Source organism: Artemia sp. Qi Xiang Cuo, chromosome 11 (genome assembly GCF_049724085.1).
Source record: "Artemia sp. Qi Xiang Cuo chromosome 11, ASM4972408v1, whole genome shotgun sequence".
Taxonomy (NCBI): Eukaryota; Metazoa; Arthropoda; class Branchiopoda; order Anostraca; family Artemiidae; genus Artemia; species Artemia sp. Qi Xiang Cuo.
Window position 1 is genome coordinate 45,191,692 of NC_142804.1, and position 27,047 is coordinate 45,218,738.

The 27,047-nt window shown below is 36.3% G+C and overlaps 1 protein-coding gene across 1 annotated transcript in view; it reads right to left on the reverse strand.

Annotated features, from left to right (window-relative positions):
- Window positions 1-27,047, reverse strand: part of LOC148947023 (phospholipid-transporting ATPase ABCA3-like) — a 513,909-nt gene that overhangs the window by 127,766 nt on the left and 359,096 nt on the right. Inside the window, exons 20-22 of the mRNA XM_089096491.1 lie at window positions 26,524-26,676; window positions 20,438-20,665; window positions 8,483-8,759 (exon numbers count right to left, since the gene is read on the reverse strand). Coding sequence (XP_088952617.1) covers window positions 8,483-8,759; window positions 20,438-20,665; window positions 26,524-26,676 — 658 coding nt within the window. The remainder of the gene's footprint in view (window positions 1-8,482; window positions 8,760-20,437; window positions 20,666-26,523; window positions 26,677-27,047) is intronic.

A 27,047-nucleotide genomic window follows, 5' to 3' on the forward strand; every position in this document is an offset into this window, starting at 1 on the left:
ATCAAAATTTTAATTGGATGTGTCTGGGAAAATGGTGGGCGTGAGAGGGGCGTTAGTCGCTCTCCAATCCCTTTCAACTATTAAAAAAGGCACTGGCCCTTTCAGTTTCCAATTGAATGAGCAATTTTGCAGTTTCAATGCTTTCAATGAAAACCTTATATGCCCCCAGGACATAACTTACAAGCCTTGTCCTGAGGGCTGTGGGAAGAGAGCAGTGGTCATCTTTAAAGACCTAATTTCCAAGACTTTCAACTACGTTGAACAAAATGGCTATCTGAAATATTGATTGGATGTTTTTGGGGTAACGATGGGCGTAAGCTGGGGGGGGGGGGGTTAGTTGTCCTCAAATCACTTTTGACTACTAAAAACGGCACTAGCCCTTTAATTTCCAATCGAATGAGCCCCTTTTAAAGTTTCTACGACAAATATTTCAATTAAAACCTTATATGCCCCCAGGGCATAACTTATAACCCTTGCCCTGAAGACTGAGGGGGGGTGTTACGCTCAAAGGAATCATTTCCTGAGCTTTGAACTGCGTGGCACAAAATGGCTATCTCAAAATCTTTATTGGATATGTTTGGGGGAATGCTGGGCGTGGAAGGGGTGTTAGTTGCTTTCCTATCACTTTGACTATTAAACAGGGCACTAGCCATTTCAATTTCCGACCGAATGAGCCCTTTTTGAAGTTTCAACGACAACGCGTTATATAAAAACCTTAGATGCCCCCTTGGCATGATTTGCAACTCTTGCTCTGAGGGCTATGGGGGGATTGCCATTCTCAAAGACCGAATTTCCAAAACTTAAAACTACGTTGACTAAAATGGCAATCTTAAAGTTTTGATTAGATGTGTTTGGAGAAAAGGTGGGCGTGAGAGGCAGGTTAGTTGCCCTCTTATCACTTTTGATAATTAAAAGAAGCACGAGCCCTTTGAATTTCCAATCGAAGGAGCTTTTTTTGAAGTTTTTACGACAACACCTTCTATAAAAAATTGTATATGCCCCCAGGACATAACTTACAACCCTTGCCCTAAGGGCTGTGGGGGACTGTCCTCAAAAACATAATTTCTATGTGAAAATCGACAAAATGACTATCTCAAAATTTCGATTGGATGTGTTTTGGGGAATGGTGGGTGTGGAAGGGGTGTTAGTTGCCTTCCAATTACTTTCGACTTTCGATGTTCTATATAAACCTTATATGCCTCCAGGGTATAACTTACAACCCTTGCACTGAGGGCTCTGAGGGGTTATCATCCTAAAAGACTTAATTTCCAGAAATTTCAACTACGTTGAAAAAAATATATATCTCAAAATTTTAATTCGATGTGTTTGGGAAAATGGTGGGCGTGAAAGGGGCGTTAGTCGTTATCCTATCACTTTTAACTATTAAAAAAGGCACTAGCCCTTTCAATTTCCAATCGAATGAGCCTTTTGAAGTATCTACGACAACGCTTTCAATAAAAAACTTTATATGCACCTAGGATATAACTTACAACCCTTGCCCTGAGGACTGGGAGGGATGGGTTGTCATCCTTAAAGATCTAATTTCAAAACTTTTGACTACGTTGAATAAAGAGGCAATCTAAAAATTTTGACTGGATGGGTTTAGGGAAAAGTGGGTGGGAGAGGGGGGTTAGTCAACCTCAAATCCCTTTCAACTATTAAAAGAGCACTAGCCCTTTGAATTTCGAATCGAATGAGCCCTTTTTCATGTTTCTACGACAAAGATTTCAATAAAAACCTTATATGCCCCCAGGGCAGAATTTATAGCCCTTGGCCGGAGGGTTGTGGGGGTTGTCCCCCTCAAAAATATGTTTTCTATCTGGAAGTCAACAGTGCGGAACAAAATGGCTATCTCAAATATTTATTAGTTGTGTTTGGGGGAATGATGGGTATGTGTGTGTGTGTTTGTGTGTGGCGGGGGAGGGGGGATAATTACCCTCCAATCACTTTCGACTATTAAAAATGCCACTAGCCCTTTGAATTTCCAATAAAATGACCTTATTTTGAAGTTTCTACGAAAATGCCTTCTTTAAAAACCTTATATGCCCCCAGGTTATAACTTCAGACCTTTGCCCTGAGGGCTGTGGGGGGGTGTCCTCCAGAAAACATAATTTCTATGTGGAAATCAACTATGCTGAACAAAATGGCTATCTCAAAATTTTGATAGGATGTGTTTGGGGAAATGATGGTTGCTGGGGGGGGGGGCTAGTTGCCGTCCGATCACTTTTGACTATTAAAATGGATACTAGCCCTTTGAAGTGTCAATCGAATGAGCCTGTTTTGAAATTTCTACGACAAAATCTTCCGTAAAAACCTTATATGCCCCTAGGGCATAACCTAAAACCCTTGCTCTGATGGTTTTGGGGTAGTATCCTCCTCAAAAACATATTTTCTATCTGTAAATAAACTACACTGAACAAAATGGCTATCTCAAAATTTTTATGGGGTGTGTTTGGAGGAATGATAGGCGTGGGGGGGGATTTGCCCTCCAATCACTTTTGACTGTTAAAAAGGGCACTAGCCACTCCAATTTCTAATCGAATGAGCCCTTTTCGAAGTTTCTACGACAACTGCTTCGATACAAAGTGTGAGTGCAGAGTGAAATCACCCTCACCCTCCGGTTGGAGAAAAAAAACAAACAAATTGTGTCCACATCGTTCTCTATAAGCCTTACATGCCCCCAGGGCACAACATACAACCCTTGCACTGAGGGCACTGAGGGGGTTATCATAGGCAGCGCGCTACTAGGCACTTCGTAAAGAAGGAGTCGTCGTAAAAAATTCAAAAAGGGGCCATTCGATTCAAAATTGCAGTGGCTAGTGCTCTTTTTAATAGTCGAAAGAAATTGGAGGGCAACTAGCCCCCCCCACGCCCATCATTCCCCCGAACACATCCAATCAAAATTTTGAGATAGCCATTTTGTGAAGCGTAGTTGATTTCCAGACAGAAAATATGTTTTTGAGGATGACGCTCCCCCAAAACCCTAAGGGCAAGGGTTTTAAGTAATGCCCTGGGGGCACATAAAGTATTTACAGGAGGCGCTGTCACAGAAACTTCAAAACAAGCTCATTCGATTGATAATTCAAAGGGCAAGTGCCCTTTTTAATAGTCGAAAGTGATTGGAGGGCAACTAGCCCCAAACCACGCCCATCATTCCCGTAAAAACATCCAATCAAAATTTTGAGATAGCCAAATTGTTCTGCGTAATTGTTTTCCAGATAGAAAATATGTTTTTGAGGAGGACACTTCCTCACAACCATAAGGCCCAGGCTTTAAATTATGCCCTGAGGGCGTATCAGGTTTTTATAGAAGGCATTGTCGTAGAAACTTCAAAAAAGGCTCATTCGATTGGAAATTCAAAGGGCTTGTGCCCTTGTAAATAGTTGAAAGTGATTGGACGGCAACTAGCCCCACCCCCTCAGCGTCAATCTTTCACCCCAACACATCCAATCAAAATTGTGAGATAGCCATTTTGTTCAACGTAGTTGATTTCCAGATAGAAAATAGGTTTTTGAGGAGTACACTCCCCCACAACCCTCATGACAAGGGTTTTAAGTTATGGGGGGCATAATATAATTGCCTCATGGCAAGGGTTTTAAGTTATGCCTTGGGGCATATAAGGTTTTTATTGAAGGCGTTGTGGTAGAAACTTCAAAACTGGCTCATTCGATTGGATATTCAAATGGCAAGTGCCGTTTTTAATAGTCAAAAGTGATTGGAGGCATATAAGGTTTTTATAGAAAGCGTTGTCGTAGAAACTTCAAAAAAGGCTCATTCAATTGGAAATTCAACTATTGCCCTTTTTAATACTAGTACCCTTTTGGAAAAGGACTAGTGCCCTTTTTAATAGTCGAAAGTGATTGGAGTGAACCTAGCCACCCCCCCCCCCAACGCCCACAATTCCCGCAAACACATCCAATCAAAATTTTTAGATAGCCATTTTGCTCAGCGTAGTTGATTTCAAGATAGAAAATGTGTTTTTGAGGACGAGACTCCCCCACAACCCTCAGGGCAAGGGTTTTAAGTTATGCACTGCGTTGTCGTAGAAACTTCAAAAAAGGCTCATTCGATCGGAAATTCAAACGGCTAGTGCCCTTTTTAAAAGTCGAAAGTGACTGAAGGGCAACTAGCCCCTCCCCCTCACACGCCCATCATTCCCCCAAACACATCCAATCAAAATTTGAAATAGGCATTTTGTCACCGATAGAAAATATCTTTTTGAGGAGGACACCCCCCCACAACCATCGGGGCAAGGGTTTTAAGTTATGCCCTGGGGGCATATAAGGCTTTTATAGAAGGTGTTGTCATAGTAACTTCAAAATAAGCTCATTCGATTGGACATTAAAGGGCTAGTGCCCTTTTTGATAGTTGATAGTGCTTGAAGTGCAACTAGCCCCCCCCCCCTACAACCATCATTCCCCCAAACACATCCAATCAAAATTTTGAGATAGCCTTTTTGTTCAACGTAGTTGATTTCTAGATAGAAAATGTGTTTTTGAGGAAGAGACTCCCCAACAACCCTTAGAACAAGGGTTTTAAGTTAAGCCTTGGGGCATATAAGGTTTTTATTGAAGGCGTTCAGGTAGAAACTTCAAAACAGGCTCATTCGATTGGATATTCAAAGGGCTAGTGCCCTTTTTAATAGTCGAAAGTGATTGAAGTGCAACTACCCCCCCCCCCCTCCCACCCATCATTCCCCCAAACACATCCGATCAAAATTTTGAGATAGGCATATTGTCTGCGTAGTTGATTTCCAGATAGAAAATATCTTTTTGAGGAGGACACTCCCCCACAACCCTTAGGGTAAGGGTTTTAACTTATATCCTGGGGCATATAAGGTTTTTGTAGAAGCCGTTGTCGTAGAAACTTCAAAAAAAGTTCATTCCATTGAAAATTAAAAGGAATAGTGCCCTTTTTAATAGTCGAAAACGATTGGAGGTCAACCACCCCCCACCACTCATCATTCCCTCAAACACATCCAATAAAAATTTTGAGATACACATTTTGTTCAGCGGAGTTGATTTACAGATAGAAAATATGATTTTGAGGAGGATACTCCGTGAAAGCCCTCAGGGCAAGGGTTTTAAGTTATGCCCTGGGGACATTTAAGGTTTTATAGTGGGCGTTGTCGTAAAAGCTTCAGGAAAGGACTCATTCGATTTAAAATTCAAAAGCCTAGTGCCCTTTTTAATAGCCAAAAATTATTAGTAATATTTTGTTGTTGATTTTGTTGTTTAGACCAGGGCACTTCGTATCAAAGTGCCCTGAGGACTTGCCCTGAGGACTGTGGGGGAGTTTCCTCCTCAAAAACAGATTTTCTACCTGGAAATCAACTATGCTGAACAAAATAGCTATCTTGAAATTTTGATTGGATGTGTTTTGGGATATGATGGGGGTGGGAGGGGGGGACTAATTGCCCTCCAATCACTTTCGACTATTAAAAAGGGCACTAGCTCTTTGAATTTCAAATCGAATGAGCATTCTTTGAAGTTTCTAAGACAAAACTTTCTATAAAAACCTTATATGTCCCCAAGGCATACCTTTAAACTCCGCAAAAACATATTTTCTATCTGGAAATCCGCTCTGCTGAACAAAATAACTATGTCAAAATTTTGATTGGATGTGTTTGGGGGAATCATGGGCGTGGGGGGGGGGTAGTTGCCCTCCAATCAACTTCGACTATTAAAGGGTACTAGCCCTTTGAATTTCCAATCGAATAAGCCTCTTTTGAAGTTTCTACGACAACGCCATCTGTAAAAACCTGATATGTCCCAGGGCATAACTTAAAACCCTTGCCCTGAGGGTTGTGGGGGAGTTTCCTTTTCAAAAACATATTTACTATCTGGAAATTAACTACGCTGAACCAAACGGCTATCTCGAAATTTTGATTGTACGTGCTAGGGGGAATGATGGGCGTGAAAGGGGGGGGGGGGGGAGGGCTAGTTGGCCTCCCATCAAGTTCGAGTAATAAAAACGGCACTCCAATTTCCAGTCGAATGAGCCCTTTTCGAAGTTTCTACAACTCCTTCGATATGAAGTGCCCCGGTATGGAGGAAAAAAAAAATATATTGTGCTCATATTGTTCTCTATAAACCTTATATGTCCCCAGAGCATGACTTACAACCCTTGTAGTGAGGGCTAAAAGACCTAATTCCTAAAAGACCTAATTTCCAGAACTTTCAACTACGTTGAACAAAATTGACATCTCGAAATTTTAATTCGATGTGTTTGAGAAACGGTGGGCGTGAGAGGGGCGTTAGTCACTATGCAATCACTTTCAACTATTAAAAAAGGGACTAGCCCTTTCAAATACAATTGAATGAGCCTTTTTGAAGTTTCTACGAAAACGCTTTCAATAAAACCTTATATGCCCCCAGGGCATAACTTACAACCCTTGCCCTGATGGTTGTGGGGGGAGAGGTTGTCATCCTTAAAGACCTAATTTCCAAAACTTTCAACTACGTTGAATAAAATGGCTATCTAAAAATTTTGATTGGATGCGTTTGGGAAGAGCGTTGGCGTGAGAGGGTGGTTAGTTGCCCTCAAATCACTTTCGACTGCACTGAACGAAATGGCTATCTCAAAATTTTTATTGGATGTGTTTGGGGGAATGATGGGTGTAGGGGCAGGGCTAGTTGCCTTCCAATCACTTTCGACTATTAAAAAGGGCTCTAGTCCTTTGAATTTCCAATCGAATGAGCTTTTTTGAAGGTTCTACGACAACAACTTCTTTAAAAACCTTATATACCCACGGGCATAACTTACAACCCTTGCCCTGAGGGCTTTGGGGGAGTGTCCTCCTCAAAAATATATTTTCTGTCTGGAAATCAACTAGGCTGAACAGAATGGGTATCTCAAAATTTTGATTGGATGTGTTTGGGGAAATGATGGGCGTGGCGGGGACTAGTTGCCCTCCAATTACTTTCGACTATTCAAAAGGGCACTAGCTCTTTGAATTTCAGATCGAATGATTATTCTTTGAAGTTTCTACGACATCACCTTCTGTAAAAACCTCATATACCCCAAGGGCATAACTTAAAACCTTTGCCCTGAGGATTGTTGATGAGTGTCCTCCTCAAAAACATATTTTCTATCCGGAAATCAACTACGCTGAACAAAATAGCTATCTCGAAATTTTGATTGTATGTGTTTGGGGGAATAATGGCTGTGGGGGGGGGGGCTAGTTGGCCTCCAATCACTTTCGACTATTAAAAAGGGTGCTCAAATTTCCAATCGAATGAGCCCTTTTCAAATTTTCTACGAAAACTCTTTAGATACGAAGTGCCCGGGTATGGAGAACCAAAAAAAAAAACACTTTGTGCCCACACAGTTCTTTATTTAGGTAGTGCTAGTGCGCTGGCTATGAAAGAAAAACAGAGAACTCGAAATTAACAGCCAAGGCTTTATAGTGTTTTAATCCATTTTCTACGTTTTACTTGTGCGAGTTGGCATTTTGATCAATGACTCAAATAAAAAGTCAACTGAGAAATCACTTAAAATCAAAGAATGATTTAATACTTAATGCTGCAAAAACAGATCGGCGATGGAAGAAATTGACTTTACTAACTCAAACCCAACCTTCACATCAGAATGAATTACTATTTTTTTTTCTTTGGGAAGTGAATGTGTAAAATTGTATAACCTTGCTATATTTATTTTTCTTCATATAATTACCTTTTTAAAATTTACTCAGTTTTTTACGGATTACTCTCGACCTCACGACCTCCTTCCTTACACAGCTTTCACCGTCCCGAAAGGTCATGACCAAGAAAAAGATGAAAAAGACTTGTTTAGGCTATTCCAACCAAGTAAAAATTTCCCCCTGACAATTTCCTTCAACATATCCATAAGTAAAATTGAGTCGACAAAGACAAAGTATACCAAACAAAAAGCAATCGTTTGGAAATTCTGGCAAATTCCTCCAGTGTAAGCCGGTGTGTCCTCCAGTATGACTTTGAGAAAAATAGGAGGGGAGGAGGGGGCAAGTTGTCAAAAAATGTGATCAATTCAAAAATGTCATTGTTATTTCTACCACGAGAGTTACAACTTCAGAAGACATGATGAAAGATAAAATTGAACCGTCCATCATTTTCATTGCGTCTTCAATTGCCTTTTAATAATAGACTTAAATACTAAAATAGTATTTGACAAAAATGACTCACTAGGCAAAACAAAATATGATTCTCTTGAGATTTTGAGATGAATTCCCTTGAAATATCAAGATCGGTTTTTGGTCTAGCCTTAATTTTTCTAGGAACAGAGGCTAACACTTTGTAGAACATTTAATTTTGTTGTGTTGAACTAAGGCCGTACTGGAGGGTAATTTTTTTCCTTGATTCTTTCCACCGAAATGTGAAAAACCCTAAGCATTTTGATAAAACATAAGCGTTCAGTTATTTAGGAGTACCATCTTTTTGGTTGAGCCTCTGTTACTCAAGATAAGTTTCTAACTACAAGCTTATTAAGTCCAAAACTTACTTACCTTGTTGTTCTGCACTGGTAATACCTTCTATTCCAAAAGATAAGAAAGTGAGTAATACACCTAAACATAGAATACAAAAGGAAAGAATATCCCAGATAAAATTTCCACACCAATATGCAAAGAAATTAACACCAGAAACGAATTGCAAATGTTTCGAATTACAATTCCGTTCTTTGATCAAAAACACTATGTAACTGCTTGCTAGAAAGCCATATCCAAAATTAATGCCAGAACTGATTACAGGACCAATTTCACTCTTCGGAGTTGGTTGATGAAGCTAAAAAAAAAAATAAATAAAAAAAACTGATTTACCCTTCTATTCGAAATAGATTTTAAACATTTTTTAGAAAAGAACTTTTCAAAGGAAAGTAAAGGGCTAAACAAAACCAAAGAAGAGCCAAGTAAATTCCATTTTTTTGATCTTTTACTCCAAGAGATGAGATTATATACAAATAAGAAATACAAAATGCCCATAAGAATAACGTGATACCCAAAAATATTACTTTTACATAAAAGTAAGCAATAAATGATACCCAAAAACGAAAACAAAAAATCATAGGCAGCGCAATCGCGCAGCCTAAGTAAAGAACGATGCTGTCACAATGTATTATTCGTTTTTTTGTTTTCTTCTTCTACATCAGGGCACTTCGTATCAAAGGAGATGTCATAGAAACTTCGGAAAGGGCTTATTCGATCGGAAATTGGAATGGCTAGTGCCTTGTTTAATATCTATTTATCTAGTCCTCTTAACGACGGTATATAAGCTGTATGGCTAACCCGGGTAGATTTCTTCACGGACTGTCGTTTACGGGGCAGGTTCCTCTAGTAGGTTTAGAGACCACCAAATTCTTTAGGTTTTGATATTACTACCCAAGTTAAATAAGAATGTACTATAGGGTATCTAATCCTATTCCTTTAACCACCTAATAGGCATTTTCACCAAGATGTTTATGGTAAGTACAGATTTCACCCTTGTTTATGTGAGATTCTCTTGTATCAAAACCTCCTTTTTCACCTAAAATGTTTACTTTAGGACCCTGTATGACCGCGGATGCTGGCACAGGGTGATCCCCCTTCTTCTCGATCGCTTTCTCTAAAAGGTAGGTAATAATACCAATCACTGCACCACTAATCTAAACAGACATCCTGCACATGACTCGAAGAAAAAGTAAACAGCCCACCCAGAATCAAACTTTTACCCTAACTCATAAAGTAACAGGCCGCATAGCCCAGCCTATGACAGAATGGGAGAACACTCGCACAATCGAGAAGGGAGGGTGGCTATACCTTATCTTGCCTACTAGATAATTAAGATACTTTAATTGAATTGCGTAACAACATTGTCCCTAAGTAAAATTGGCAGCCGAATAAAAGTAGTCTGTCCTGCAAGCAACTGAAAACCATTCTCTAGCCGCCATATTAAGTGGACCGACCACAAATTAATCCTATTTAAAAGTAAAATCAACCCAAAGTTCTTAAAAGCATTGTGTAAATAAACCTGCCACACTACATCATTTAAAGGTGAATCAAATTTTATTATATTGTTTTTAACTGCTTGTCTGGTTTGCGGATTGGCTGGATATACCCTAATACCCGGGGATGACCGGTAAATAAAAATCGACCTCAACAGATTATTAAATAAAATTGAGTTAAAAACACGTGACGGTTAATAAATAGTTGGTGCGAGTTTATTTGAATACATGTTCTAATCTATTTGTGTTTGAAGAAAGAGTAAAATAAAACTTAAAGGAAAATTAGGGAACTAGCCCATCCCTATGAACCATGGATATTCGATAAACAATAGACTAAGTGCAGTGCGGACCTGAATAATATACGACTAACATCAAATGGTAGAAACAGTAGAACGATATGAATGTGTGTGTGTGTGTGTGTGTGTGTGTGTGTGTGTGTGTGTGTGTGTGTGTGTGTGTGTGTGTGTGTGTGTGTGTGTGTGTGTGTGTGTGTGTGTGTGTGTGTGTGTGTGTGTGTGTGTGTGTGTGTGTGTGTGTGTGTGTGTGTGTGTGTGTGTGTGTGTGTGTGTGTGTGTGTGTGTGTGTGTGTGTGTGTGTGTGTGTGTGTGTGTGTGTGTGTGTGTGTGTGTGTGTGTGTGTGTGTGTGTGTGTGTGTGTGTGTGTGTGTGTGTGTGTGTGTGTGTGTGTGTGTGTGTGTGTGTGTGTGTGTGTGTGTGTGTGTGTGTGTGTGTGTGTGTGTGTGTGTGTGTGTGTGTGTGTGTGTGTGTGTGTGTGTGTGTGTGTGTATGTATATATATATATATGTATGTATGTGTGTGTGTGTGTGTGTGTGTGTGTGTGTGTGTGTGTGTGTGTGTGTGTGTGTGTGTGTGTGTGTGTGTGTGTGTGTGTGTGTGTGTGTGTGTGTGTGTGTGTGTGTGTGTGTTATATATATATATATATATATATATATATATATATATATATATATATATATATATATATATATATATATATATATATATATATATATATATATATATATATATATATATATATATATATATATATATATATATATATATATATATATATATATCAATGCTATTAATACTTGGTCCTCACCGTCCTTGGAGAAACAACTATACAGCCGCGACATACGATCGTTGCATGATTTATGACTAAATGTATTTGGGTTTAATTCAAATATAAATTTGCTATATGGATAATTTGAGGCGGTATACTTTTGATTTAATTCATGTTTGTGTTGCTAAGAGAAACAACTGTACAAATACGAGGTTTGATTACGTAACAAGGAATCCCTTAACAAGAAAATATAACTACATTTGAATGGATAGAAAAAGGAACGCCTCAAACAGATGGACCCTCAGTCATGGGAAGCCAGGGCGGATGACAATGGTAGATGGTGTCATTATCCCGTTTCCGTTGCCATTCGGCCCTGGCTCTCTAATGAGAAACAATCACATAGCTACGAGATGTGATCGTTGAATAATAAAGAGTTATAAACTACAGTTAAATGAAACGACCCTCAACCACAGGGAGCAGTTGGGCGCGAAAACGCGAGAATACTAGTAAAGTTAAATGCCACAACAATAAAAAAGGCTAAATAAACTACTATAAGCTAACATAATCATTGTTAAGTTGAAAGTATATGCCTATTACGTAATCATTACAAGACTTTAAACTACTATAATTTAACATAATCATTATATAGCGTTGAAAGCATATAGCAATTACGTAATCATTTACTATTCCTTAAAATAACTGTTACAAACTAAGAGTGTATAGCTGTTAAGTGATCATCGTAGATCATGACTAATCCGGAGTCTGAAGAGTATATTAATATAAAACTTAGTAAGGTTTACCAAGAAAAGAAACGTCAATTAAAAGTAAAAAGAATAAACAATAAAAACGAATTGAGAATTTTTTTCCCAATTTTTTCCCTTCCACATTAAACGCTTATCCAATAGGAGTTCCTTTTAATGTAATAAACGTTACATAGTAAAAATTATAATAAAATATTTGCAAATACCGGTACACAAGTAGCCGTCAACCACTGGTTCAGTGAGACGTCGAAACAAACGACTTTATGGTATGTTGTTAATATTTAAAAAAAAATTCAACAAAAAAGGATGATTCCTAAGCAACCCACAATTAAGTAATTGTAATCCGGCAAATGAAACCTCATCGAAACTGAAGAAAAGCCATAGCATGGATAATATTAATGAATCCTTAAAAGAATGGATCCTTATCAAAACGATGGAAGATCTTGATTGTCCCACGCTACAGTTCCTTTTGAAATCTCCGAGGAAAGCCTTGGAAGACAGAATAGTCCTAACATTATGAGCAAGCTTAGTTCTTTATAATTCTAGTGCACGTACAATGACAAGAACGCTCGAATACACCAGGCTAAGCGCCAACTTAGCATTCCAAATTTTAACACAAAGAATCCCAATGACAAAATATACCATATTATTTGAGTACATCAAAAACAACATTTGGTGTGATCAGAACGATAATAAAATCACTACAATTTAGCCCATTAAATTTCTCTACATTGTAATAGAGAGAGGACATTTGCTAAAGGAAGACAGCTTCCTTAAAGCCCTATACGTCAACTGCGCAAATAAAAAGTACCTAAGCCCAATAAACCCTTCAACGGGATCCGTTATTTTTCAAGTCACCCCAAGGGATTATAAGTACGTAAAGAAAGTAACCCTGAATTTTCTTCAGCAAGACAAAATTTCGGAATCAAGATATTTCCCAGCTTTGATGTAATTGTAAGCGACCAACTATGTTGTTGTCGGTTACATATAAACTTAAGTTTTTCCGTGGTAAAAATAATAAATAAACTTCTTTCCCTACCCGAATGGTGCCAAAAAGTCATTCGACAAATATGCAAAGGAGTAGCAAAATTGCAGATTGGAAGGTCTGCACCTCCCAAACCAATTATTAGTATGTTTAATGCACTTGAATACGCATGAAAATGGTAAAAATAACGTGGTATATGATGTCAAATTTCTCAGTTCCAACGTATCATCATGGGAAAATTATCCACTTACCAATATGTTAACATCCCAAAGCTCAAAGGCGGTACTGCAAGGCGATGCACCCATATTAAAAGCTGGAAAGCCAATATTCGTGGAAGAAATTGTGTATATAAATCATCCCGTCAAATTAAAAAACAAAAAGGGCTCACCAATATTGCTCTGAAGTGTTATATATAGATTAATCAGTTATTAAAGTGCATTATATAAATAAGCTAGTAGTGTATTTATATGTTGTAGAACTGTAAGTCAGGAAGTAAAGATCCAAAGACTTATATATATCGTTCTTTAAATTGACAAAAAAAAAACAAGGAAAAAGGTAGTTTCTTGGAAAACTAAATACTTTTAAAGCTGCATTGAACTTCTGTGAATCGGATTATGTTCGAACAAAAACAGCCAAGTGCAAGGTGGCACTGGCGAACAACAGGTTCAACCTCGACCTGAAGTCGCCTTATTTCCATGCAAAAGTAAATATTCATTATTGGTTAATATGGAGCTTTAGATTATCGAATTACATCGAACGAATAAGTACCCGAGTATGAGGAACTACTGGCGAAATGGTATTTTGATCTCGACCTAGAGTAACCACGATCGTAACTAATTTCGAATAAAAACAACTAGAAAATAGCCAATAGAAACTACCTTTCATTTCAGAACAATGGCCAAGGCAATTATTGATACAGAATTTATAACTATCGGGTATGCAAAAGAAAACATGATATACTCTGCAGCAATCCTCATTGTGAACAAATCAGGAGAAGAAGTTTTCGCAATAAAAATGGGATATCAAATATGATTTAAGGAAATATAACATAGGATCGTATCGTTTTGGACTACGATTGGTAAATACACCCAAACATCGACCCACAAGAGAAAAATTGGGAATAAAATATAACGGAAGAAAGGACAAGTACCTTCAATATATAAAACATGGGATAAAAAACTTGCGAAAACAATATAAAATTCGGTACTGGTTCGTTAAAGCTCCGTGTCAGACCAATTTGTTGCTACTAGACAAAGGCAGAAAACAAAAAAAAGATATAAGATTGAGGGAAATCAAAACTGCGTAAAATAGCAAGGTCAACATGACCCACTCCAAGAAACAAGATATTATAAACAGTATCCATAAATTGAAAAAGCGTAAAATATAGTATGAATAGAAAAGAAATTATCTTTAAAAGAATAAAAACAAATGAATCAAAATTAAATACAATCACAAATTAGTAATACCTTCCCTGTTGAAATAATTTTGTGCGGCATAAATCAAAGTCAGACGGCGCACCCCTGAAGTTAAACGTGACATTCATTTTGAATAAAGCCACCCAAAATAATCATCCTCTCCAACTAAACAATCCGTCGTACGTGGTCCGTGTGTAATTAATTAATACGGACACCTGAAACTTTAATTTCACTTTGTCGATTTCCCCGATCGAGTCAGGTAACTCATGTAATAATAATCTAAATCCTCGTTCGATTACCAGTCATAAAAAACAAAATTTTATCCATATTATAATTAATATTGAACTAATTCTAGAACTAACAGAGATGCGGTTAACAAATTGAATGACAATCTTTATTGTTCACGCCGTAGCCCAAGATACTGTAAAACATGGAATAATCTTCAAACACAAGAATTCGTTGCTTGCAACTCATAATGTCTGGAAAATATTTATGAAACTGTATCCCAAACCATTCGAAACCTTGTTCTAACAAATAATGAGGCAAGAAAAAAATACTAATGAACTGAAGGACTCTATATTTCAATTCCTAAAATCGGACAAGAACCTGCAATCAACCAAAGACATGCATAACAAGGAAATTAAAGCAGATCTACCCCCCATTAATCCTAAACTAAAATCAAAATTCATAATAGATGACCTTGACAAGAAAACGGAAGAAATTGATTAGGCTCTAGGAACCAACAACAGAGAAAGCCGAAGAAGAAGAGCATTAAGTAAAATGGATGATTCAATAAGTGAACTTACTACGTTAAAATCCACCACAAGCTCTTTCGTAACCACTTCCAGTATAAACAAACTCTATGATGGAAATTACGCCATGTTAAATAAATTCCCACGCATATGGACATACCTTAAACAACTATGGCAAGAGCATACCAAGAGAAACGTTACTAAGAAAGCATCACCGATAGGAAAAAAGGATACGAGCCTTACTAAGGAAAGAAAGATATCACGACAACCACACCCATACCTGAGTCACGAGCCAAAGAAATACAATCCTCATTATCGGAAATCACAACAAATACAATTCCAAAACTAATCAAACCTGACAGTCAATCACAAAGAAAATTAATAACTCTGACCTATCTGAAACCAACGACATTCACAAAATGGAAATGGTCTACAGGACAAAACTTTACGCATACCTACTCCGTCGGCAAAGTTTTTATACAACCAAGAGCAAAAATCCCAATGATTTTTGGGATTTTTAGCATACTGAGAAGCAAACCATATTAGTTCAAGGCTAAAATACCAAAAGCAAAAAGAAAAACTCTGAAAATAGAAAAAAACGTACCCAAAAAATGTTGGACTTTTGACGGTAAATATACATGTGCCAGACTAGCCATGGCCGACGAGCCAGCCAAAGTCTATGATGAATAATTACCGGAACTAAATAAGAAAAACGCCCTAAGAGTATCGATTCACCAGTCCTTCTTAGTATTGTGTAGGCAGAGACCACAAGCATTATTCAAATTGTTCAATACAGAAATAAAGAAATTAATACAAAGTACCACGAGAATCAACGAGGAATTTTTTCGAAAAAAGCAAATTCCGCAGGTCTACATGTCTAATTCCAATAGTAGCAGAATTGGATTCCCGCTTATTTGGACTAAAAACAGAAAAAGACCTAGGTGTCCTAAGGGAAAACGTAAGAAAACTAAATAACGTTATAAGCGTGACCTTACATATCCAAAAAATAGAAGCCAGCATAGCCAATTATCAGAGAGACAAAATCGAGGCAATTTCAAAGAAAATTTCAAAGACAGTAAACATAATGAATTACTTGAAGAACGAGGTGGATCGTGTGATATCAGATTCGTGCCTCCCCATGGTGTCACTCGACATAGTGACAATGTCGTTGCTCAACCTAGCAACTGATGCAACCAGATTTGAATTCACGTTACTTACCCTTACTGGAGGAGCCTTATCCTACGACCGGGTAGATGCTTCCAACCTAAAAAGTATCATGGACGAAATGAAAACACATCTAATATTCGGTCTACATCTGCCCACAGAACCAGAAGTAGTATACCTATTCTACTATTGCAAAAGGCTGAGGGTTCACATAAAGGAGATAGTTGAGCGACTATTTGCAGTGGTAACAATGCTATTAATAAATCAACAACCCATATATGAATTATATAAAATTTCTACGTTTCCAGCCAAAATAGGCGAAATCAATTCATTTATGACTATCAAAACCGAAGCGGAATAGTTGCTAGTCGATCAAGATAGAAGGAAATATGCCTTGGCTAGCCCACAGAACCTTAAGGAATGTGTAGCATTTAAAAATCTAGTATGTCAGCGAACCCGGCCTATTTACAACATGAAATCTGGATTCTGCATGTGAAATATATTTTTAAAAGAAACCCAACAGAAATAAATTCCCAATTCGTGCGAAGCGTTTGTAGGAAGTACAAAACAAGAAATGTTCATTCATCATAGAAATGATATGTGACTATTTTCTGTTCCGAATGAAACAGTCGGTACAATATTATGTTATAATAACACAGAAAGAATTGATCCAAGTTACAGAACCAAATTACTACTACAAGATGTGGGAACAATAACCATAAGACAGGGGTGTCGACTAGTAACCAAAGAAGCCACAGTACAAACACCATTGATAACTACAAGCAAGAATATAATAAGCCCTAAGGTAATCAATTTCAAACCAGTCAATCTATCGTACACCATTCCAAATATTAATAACAAGGAAGTAAAAGCTTCAACATGGCCAAAAATAGAGAATGTCAAGGGAACTTTACCGCTTACAAAAATAAGAGAAGCTTTAGACTTCCAAATTCCCCTATTCACTAATGAAGACCAAAGATTGACATACGTAGAAAGTAGATACGGGCTTTTTCAACAAATTTTTGGTGGAACATGCTCCTGACAATAGGTTTCGTGTTCATGATTTCTCTGACTATAAGAATGTTATTAACCCTGAATTATGAAAAAAATATTAGAAAACGTAGAGAAACAGTAAAAACAGATCATATCGAGTCGAGTGAGATGCGGAACCTAAACCCAGAACTCCCTCATAACCCTTAAGCCAAAAAAACGGAGAACATTATCAAACGAAGGGGAATAGAGGTCCTCATTCATGCCATGTCCAGCCCAAGCTCTCTGATTATTATTTGCGTGAGCCCATGCAACTATGACGATGAGTATGCATTTCATAAGCGGCCTGGACGTGATAAACAATAAAAGCTTAAAAATTTATAGTTCATTAAGATCTCTCATTAAACCATGTGACCTACCTCATGTTCAATTAGTTAGTTGAAAATTAGTTTAATTGGATCGTTGAAAATTGAATGCAAAGCTGGTTGAGTGTTGAGGAACGTTTAAAACAAGTTAAAAGCTAAAACATGTTCTGAAAATATATATACGTATTATTCTCGAAATTCTCATATTGCGTTATTTTTCCTTGGACTTAATCATTTTTTTAGGATTACTAAGCCTGCATCACAGTAATCCAGTATTGCTGCAATATGCTATAAAAATGAGAATCGCTTTAATTTTTTTCATCTTTAAATTTACCATTGCTCTGATTAATCTGTTATAGTTAGCATAATTAATCACGACTATTGCTTCAAATAATAGTCCCTGTATAATATCTTATAAATTCTTTACTATTGCCCTATGTGTTTTAACCTAGATGATTGCAAAGAGCATATGATTCTGCCTAGGTATTTATATTCTAGGAAGCGGAGTAAATCAATGGAAATTCAATCATGGTATACAAGCACGCAACAAAGATACAACCTAGTAGCATCTACTTTCATCATTCGTCAACCAACGATAAGTACTCACCAAATAAATTTATGAAGACAATATGATGATGACAATCGCAGTTACCAAATTCTAGTACCAGGTAACACTACCTCAAACAATATCGTCGAACAGAATAACTCATATATATATATATTATATATATATATATATATATATATATATATATATATATATATATATATATATATATATATATCCATCGATGATTATCTAGAAAACCACCCCGACCAGCATGTCGCAAAACTGCATAACATCCGTCGATAACTATCCTTAGACGGCAAGGTCCAAAACATTAAATCCTAAGGACCAAAAATAATCCCGAAGATAAATCCCTCAATAATTACGTCTCATAAATCACGGATCAGAGACAATATGTTAAAACAAGACTCAAAAATCAACTTTTGACCCTACCGTAATTATTATTAGATGTCGCAATACAGCCCATCCTCCAGGAAAAGAAGAGTCAAACATGAACAATTCTGTGGGAAACATACTGTAGGTGTTGAATCTTTCCCAGAATAAAGACACCAGAAAGGAAACCCAACCCAACTATTAATATTGCAATCCCAGTGATTAATCCCTCATCGATTGTGTATCTTGAATCACAAATCAAAAGACAATATGTCAAACCAAAACCCTAAAATCGAGTTTCGACCCAGTCGTAATTGCCTTAAGATGTCGTAACACAGACCATCGTTCAAAAAGAAGAGCCAAACGTGAAACAATTTATGGGAAACATAAACTGTATGCGTATCAGATTTTCCCAAGGATAAAGTGCTCAGAAGAGATACCCAGCCCAGCTATTAACATAGATATCCCCTGTGATTAAGCCCTCAACCGATATGTACCTTGTAAACATATCAACGACAGGATATGGAAATAGACTATTAAATTAAGTTCCAATCCACCCGCAGACAATGGGCGTTATATTCTATAAAACCGCCTCTTGTACATGATTTGAAAACCCAAGTATGGACAAACTTAACCGGGAAGTCGTATTTATAAGCATTTTAAATTTTACACCAAGTATGAAGTGCCACAAATGGAAAACTAAGAAGACAAACCATGAACAATTAGCCGTTTCAAACATAAATTTATAAGAAGCCCAAAATAAAGTGACAACGTATGTGAGTATTATAGACATGTAGGATAATGAGTGTGAAATCTTATGTATCAACCATGTAACTTTCAAGAGTGTTAAGAAACATCTTTCGAAACAAATGAAGCAAATGCAAGTGACATTATTCCCGTGTTACTCCCGGACATCAAGTTTAAATCTCTCAATGTATCAAATTCGTTGCTTTTTTTCTTCTGCAAGTTTTTTTAATTCATATATATCTTTTTGCTACAAGCTAGATGCAAAAAGCCGCTCTTAAAAGTCAGTAGCTTATTGTATCAGTAAAGCATCAGGTGGAAATATTATGTAGAATTAGAAGTAGTGAACGTGTAATTTCAATATCAGTATCACATCAGGTAGTAGAGTAACTGTAGCATCAGAAACAAGAGAATTAAATCATGTAGAATTATTAGCATATCAGATTAAGGTATTTTCAGCATGAGGCAGAGGAAAACAATAATTAGATCATAATCAGTAGAAAAACTCTTTAGCCCTTTCGCCAAAGAGAGTTAATCAGTGATCGAACTTTAAGTGATGTTTTCATAAATATAATCATATAACGCAATTAGGAATATAAAAACTTTACGTCTTAATAGAAATGAGTTAATAAAAATATTAACATTAAATTTTTGAATTAATAATAACCAAATGAAATCAAAATTCCGAAAATAAAGGAGAAGTAGTAAATACAACGATGAGGACATCGTTAACAATAGGAAGGGTAATATGTAACGGGAACAAAATTCAGAAAAATATATTCAGAAATATATATATATATATATATATATATATATATATATATATATATAAATATAAAAATATATATATATATATATATATATATATATATATATATATATATATATATATATATATATATATATATATATATATATATATAATATATATATATATATATATATATATATATATATATATATATATATATATATATATATATATATATATATATATATATATATATATATATATATATATATATATATATATATATATATATATATATATATATATATAGAGTTTAGCTTTATTATCACTATTTGCTTTAATATGAAAGTTAATTTCAAAACCAACCTCTTGGGGTGTTGAATGTAAAATAGAGAGAAAAATAGAAATATAAAAACATAAATAATGTAAAATAGAGCTTTTTTAGCATTCGCATATCTTTGCCAACATACCAGCAAAGTTATTTTATATTCAGGAAGAATGTGTCTAGGATTACGCTGAAATGACTGAAGAAATAGACATTAGGCTCTTACCAACGATCTTTCATCCAACGGAAGTGGGGCGTTCACTATTTTGAAATTCATGCTACTATTGGTAAAATATTGCAGCAATGCGTTATGTACAAGATTCAAGCTAAGACTTGGGGCGTGGAATGGCTGTCCGTTAAAAAAAGCTTTGATTTGAATTTGATTTTCTTCATTATTTCCAAATTCTGCACCGGCAATATAGTGATGCATAACATTTAAAAGGTCTTGTTCTCCCTGGAAAAAGAATTCATTTGGGTGTCCAGTGGATGCTAGCAATCCTACGTTGCATGTAAATCTAAAGATCTATGTGGCCTAATCTATGGATTATCAAATAAGTAGAAAAAAAAACTAAAAACAACTCTAAGGTTTAAGGATAGTGTCATATAAAAAGTTTAGCTTGGGCGCATGACCCTTATTACAACCTGGTTATCAGAAAGACAGTATATTTAGTATTGGTTTCCAACAATATTGACCACGCTGAGTTTGAATAACCGTGGTGACACAGCTGGATATAACCGCCAGACCTCGCTAAAGCAAAAAGCACTCCTTTTATACATATAAACGCCTACAGGATATTTTTGTTTATGATTGCAGCACTCTAATTTTGTGGTGTGATATCTTATTTTGTTCCTAGTATAGGCCTCTAAAAGTGTATGCTTAATTTTTTTTTATATCTCCTATAACCCTTGACCTACAGGCTGTCTTTACAAATTTCCTCGGATAACCTCAAAATTCAAATTTTCATTTTCGACTAAAACCAAATTTACGTCAGTATTTAGCTCCACATTACCGTGAAGTTCAAAACTTCAATTGTTCGGTGAAGCCGTCTAGAACTTGAAGCTTATTGGCAAAAAAGTTGGAACTTGAATGTTTAGGCAAAAAACGTATACAAAAATACATTTCTCAAAATGATGACATAACCCATCATTCTGTTCTATAATAAATTAAAAAAAAAACTTTCAACAAAATAAGTTTTTCAAAAATAAGTAAAGAACTCTAGTTAACCAAAAATAAACAAAAAAAAAGAAACAAATAGTCTACCAAGCATACAAAACCACACATCAGCATCAATAAATAAATGAAACCAAAAAAGAACTGAACTTACAATAAATAACCGAGTCAAACTAAAAAAGAGCAGAAACTAGCATGAGTAGGGTTCAAAAGCCTTATATTTTCTAAAAGAAAGATATAATTTGCACTCTACTGAAAAAAATCCAAATGAATGTGCATTGTCAGTTTAATATGCATATGCTGATATTATGCATATGCTGATATATGCTTTCAGTAAAATGCAAATAATATTCTGGATTTTAGAAAACATAGAAGTTTTGAACCCCACTGCTAGATTATGGTTGAAAATTAAGCCGTAATTTAGTAAATATGCTGTCTGAGAAAAACTTATTCGAAGGGATAATTTCAAATAAATAAGCAACAAAGCCAAAATTACTGATTCGTATTAGAAAAACGTCTAGACTTATTTGTAGCAGCCGACAGAATACTAGATTAAAAAGAAGCCAATACTACTCTCCCCAGCAAAGTTGAGAATAAGGGTGTCTAATTCTAAAGTAAAAAGTAAACAGGTTGTATAAACGATAGATACTAACTTCTTAGTGAAACGTTTGACTAGACAAGAAAGTAGAGAATGCAATTTTCCCCAATAAAATTGTGAATAAGTGTATTTAATCATAGGCAGCGCGCTAGCGCTGCCTAAGTAAAAAACGATGTGGGCACAATGTTTTTTTTTCTCCACACCCGGGCACTTCGTATCAAAGGAGTTGTAGAAAGTTCGAAAAGGGGTCAATGGATTGGAAATTGGAGTGGCTAGTGCCCTTTTTAATAGTCAAAAGTGATTGGAGGGTAGCTAGCACCCCCACGCTCATCATTCCCCCAAACACATCCAATCAAAATTTTGAGATATTCAATTTGTTCAGCGTAGTTGATTTCCAAATAGAAAATACTTTTTTGAGGAAGACACTCCCCAACAACCCTCTGGGCAAGGGTTTTAAGTTATGCCCTGGGGGCATATAAGGTTTAATAGGAGACGTTGTCGTAGAAACTGCGAAAAACACTCACTCGATTGGAAATTTAAAGGGCTAGTGACTTTTTAATAGTCGAAAGTGATTGGAGGGCAACTAGCTCCCCCCATGCCCATCATTCCCTCAAACACATCTAATTAAAATTTTAACATAGCCATTTTGTTTAGCGTAGTTGATTTTCAGATAAAAAAGATCTTTTTGAGAAGGACACTCCCCCACAACCCTCGGGCCAAGGGTTGTAAGTTATGCCCTGGGGGCATATAAGGTTCTTAAAGAAATCGTTGTCGTAGAAACTTCAAAAAAGGCTCATTCGATTGGAAATTCAAAGGGCTATTACCCGTCTTAATAGTCAAAAGTGATTGGAGGGCAACTAGCCTCCCTTCCACCATCATTACCCCACATCCAATCAAAATTTTGAGATAGACATTTTGTTCAGCGTAGTTGATTTTCAGATAGAAAATATGTTTTTGGGGGGCATATAAGGTTTTTATAGAAGGCGTTGGCATAGAAACTTCAAAACAGGCTCATTCGAATGGAAATTCCAAGTGCTAGTGCTTTTTTTAATAGTTGAAAGTTTTTTTGTTTTTTTTTATTCCAATATTCACGGCGCCAGGTACTTCAAAGTATCTGATATGCCGCTATTCATTTACCTCTTACAATGGCCTCGAGGTTTTAAATGTCTATTGAACCTTAAAAGTGATTAGACACTGACTAACCCTCCTGTCATGCCCACCTTTTCCCCAAACACATCCAATCAAAATTTTGAGATAACCATTTTGTTCAACGTAGTCAAAAGTTCTGGAAATTTGGTCTTTGATGATAAGAACCCCCTCATCCCTCAGGACAAGGATTGTAAGTTATGCCCTGGGGGCATATAAAGTCTTTATAGAAAACTTTGTCTTAGAAACTTCAAAAAGGGCTCATTCAATTAGACATTTCCCCAAACACATCCCACCATTTCCCCAAACACATCCAATCAAAATTGAAAAAAATAGCCATTTTGTTCCACGCAGTTAAAGTTCAGGAAATTATACCTTTGAGCAGGACAACCCCCTCACGGTCTCCAGAGCAGGGGTTATAAGTTATGCCCTGGGGGCATATAAGTTTTTATTGAAATCTTTAACGTAGAAACTTGAAAAAGGCCTCATTCAATTGGACATTCAAAGGTTTAGTGCCATTTTTAATAGTCGAAAGTGATTTGAGGTCAACTAGCCCTCCTTTCTCGACCATGTTTTCCTCAAACACATCCAATCACAATTTTTAGATAGCCATTTTGTTCCGTGTTGTGGATTTCTAGATAGAAATTATATTTTTGAGGAGGACACTCCCCAACAGCCATCAGAGAAAGGGTTATAAGTTATGCCCTGGGGGCAAATAAAAATTTTACTGCACGCGTCGTCGGAGAAACTTAAAAAAAAGCTCATTCGATTCGAAATTGAAATGGCTAGTGCCCTTTTTAATAGTTGAAAGTGATTGGAAAACAACTAACATCCTTTCAACGCCCACCATTTCTCCAAACATATCCAATACAAATTTTGAGACAGCCATTTTCTTCCACGCAGTTCAAAGTTTAGGATATTATACCTTTGAGCCGGACATTCCCCCCAGTCTTCAGGGCAAGGGTTAAAAGTTAAGCCCTGGGGATATATAAGGTTTTTATTGAAGTCTTTGTCATTGAAATTTTAAAAAGGGCTCATTCGATTGAAAATTCAAAGGGATAGTGCCCTTTTTAATAGTCGAAAGTGATTTGAAGGCAGCTAACCCCACTCTCACGCCCATATTTTCTCCAAACACACCCAATCAATATTTTAGATAGCCATTTTATTCAACGTATTTGAAATTTTTGGAAATTAGGGCTTTAAGGCTGACAGCCCCCCCCCCCCTACAGCCCTCAGGGCAAGAGTTGTAAGTTATACCTTGGGGGCGTATAAGGTTTTTATTGCAAGCGTAAAAACTTTAAAAGGGCTCATTCAGTTGGAAATTGAAAGGGCTTGTGCCTTTTTTATTAATAGTTGAAAATGATTGGATAGCGACTAACGCCAATCAAAATTTTGAGATATCCATTTTGTTCAACGTAGTTGAAAGTTCTTGAAATTAGGTCTTTTAGGATGATACCCTGCTCAAAGCCCTCATTGCAATGGTTGTAAGTTATACCCTAGGGACACATAACGTTTATGTGGAAAGTTATTATAGAAATTTCAAAAAGGGTTCATTTGATCGGAAATTAAAATTGCCCTTTTTAATAGTCGAAAGTGAGTGGAGAGTAATTAACCCCCCTCTTACGCCCACCATTTTCGCAAAACATTCAATCAGAGTTTAGAGTTAGCCATTTTGTTCAACGTAGTTAAAAGTTCTAGAAATCATATATTTAAGAATGACAAACCCCCCAGAGCCCCAAGGGCAAAGGTTGTAAGTTCTGCCCTGGGGACATATAAGGTTTTTATAGATTGAATTGTCTTAAAACTAAAAAAGAGGCTCATTCAATTTGAAATTGAGAGGGTTAGTACATTTTGTAATAGTCAAAAGTGATTGGAGGGTAACTAACCCCCCTCTCACGCCCACCATTCCTCCAAACACATCGAATCAAAATTTTCAGATAGCCATTTTGTTCAATGTAGTAGAAAGTTCTGGAAATTAGGTCTTTGAGAATGACATCCCCCAGCACTTAGGGCAAGGGTTGTTAGTTATGCCCTGGGGGCATATTACATTTTTATTGAAAGTTTTGTCTTAGAAACTTCAAAAGGGCTCATTTATTTGAAAATGAAAGGGTTAGGGCCATATTGAATAGCCACTACCACCCCTCTCACACCCACCATTTCCCCAAACACATCCGATCAAAATTTTGAGATAGCTATGTTGTTTAACGTGGTTGAAAGTTTTTGAAATTCGGCCTTAAAGGATGACAACCACCCTAACAGACCTTAGGGTGAGGGTTGTAATTTATACCCTAGGGGCATATAAGGTGCTTACAGAAGGCGTTGTCGTTTTCAAAAGGGCTCATCCGATTGGAAATCGAAAGGCATAGTGCCCTTTTAAATAGTTGAAAGTGATTGGAAGGCTTGACATTTTTATAGTAAAGATCGAAGTGTGTATAATGTATCATTTTTTATTGTTGTTGCTGATTAGACCAGGGATACTTCCTGTATCAAAACACTTCGCATCAAAGGAGTTGTCGTGGGAACTTCGAGAATGACTCAATCAATTGAAAATAGAAAGGGCTGATGCCCTTTTTAATAGTCGAAAGTGATTTGAGGGCAACTAATCCCCCTTCCACTCCCACCCTCCCAAGCCAATCCTCCCATTTCTGCTCTTAAAATTTAACCAAATCACAATAGCGTAAGTGTATCCAAGCTATCGAAGAAAGTAGACAGTTTTTTTTGCGAATGATATCAAGTTTTTCATTTCAGGTCAACTAGAGGAGGAATGAAATTAATTTAAACAGTACTATTTGTGTCCAGATTTTTAAAAGAGTGTATGTTGTTACAAATTGCTGAAAATTTTTTTTCCAGCATACAAATAGTAAAAGTTTTTTAAATTAATTCCAAAGTAAAAAGTAGATAGAGATTGCATAGACAATAGAAACTAATTATCTTAGTTAAACGTTTTACTTAGCATATTTAATTGTGGTAGGATATTAAAAACATGGTTAAGATTTAAGAAGAATAAAGACAGGAAATAATGACGTTAATGAGTCTGAAAAATAAACAAACAATCAATTGCCTGTCAGACAGAGTTGTCACTTTTCTGTAATTGTAAATGAGAAATAATGATTAATCTATAAAGAAACATACTCCGAAGACTATATACTGAAAAGAAAAATTTAATCAATGTTCGAAAGGGCAATTAAAACTTTATAATCGGAATATAACCACAGTCATAAGCAATAAAACCCCTTGACTGCATTTTATAGTTACACGAGAGGGCTACAAAGGATCTGGCCCAGGTACTTCCGTATTCAAAAAGGAGCGCATACAAACCAAATTAAAATAACATAAAAATAAAAGCTCATATCTTTCTAATTATTCAGTAGAGGTCACACAAGCAAAAGCATATTACCAGTTGCAAGAAAAGTTCTTCTATTGTCCTTTCATTGGTATTTATCAGCTTATTATTACCATAAAAGACGTCAAGATTCGAATAGATTCGCTCCAGTTCAGGTGCAATTGAATCCGATGATGATCTTATAAGGGTAGTTGTCCATCCATAGCTCTAAAATAGGTCATTACATACAGGTTTGCTGAAGTAACTAAATACATTTCACAAGAGTGAAGGAAAATACATCAAAGAAAAAAAAACACAGAAGAAATAGTTGCATCCTTGAATTCTTATTCTTCGGTTAATTTCTTTGGAAAGAGTAAGAAATTGAGAATTCGTCAAACGAATTTTATTAACTAGCAAAAAATGAGTCACTGCCGATTTTTGGCGAAAACTTTCTTACATTGTAGTAATTAAATAGCTGTGTTATATGCATGATAGAAATATTTGTTGTGTATGGAGCAAAAAACTCAGAGTAAAACAAATTGATGATAAATTAAAAAAAAAATTGAAGTTTTTTTTACAAAAGAAAATAAGAAAACTTT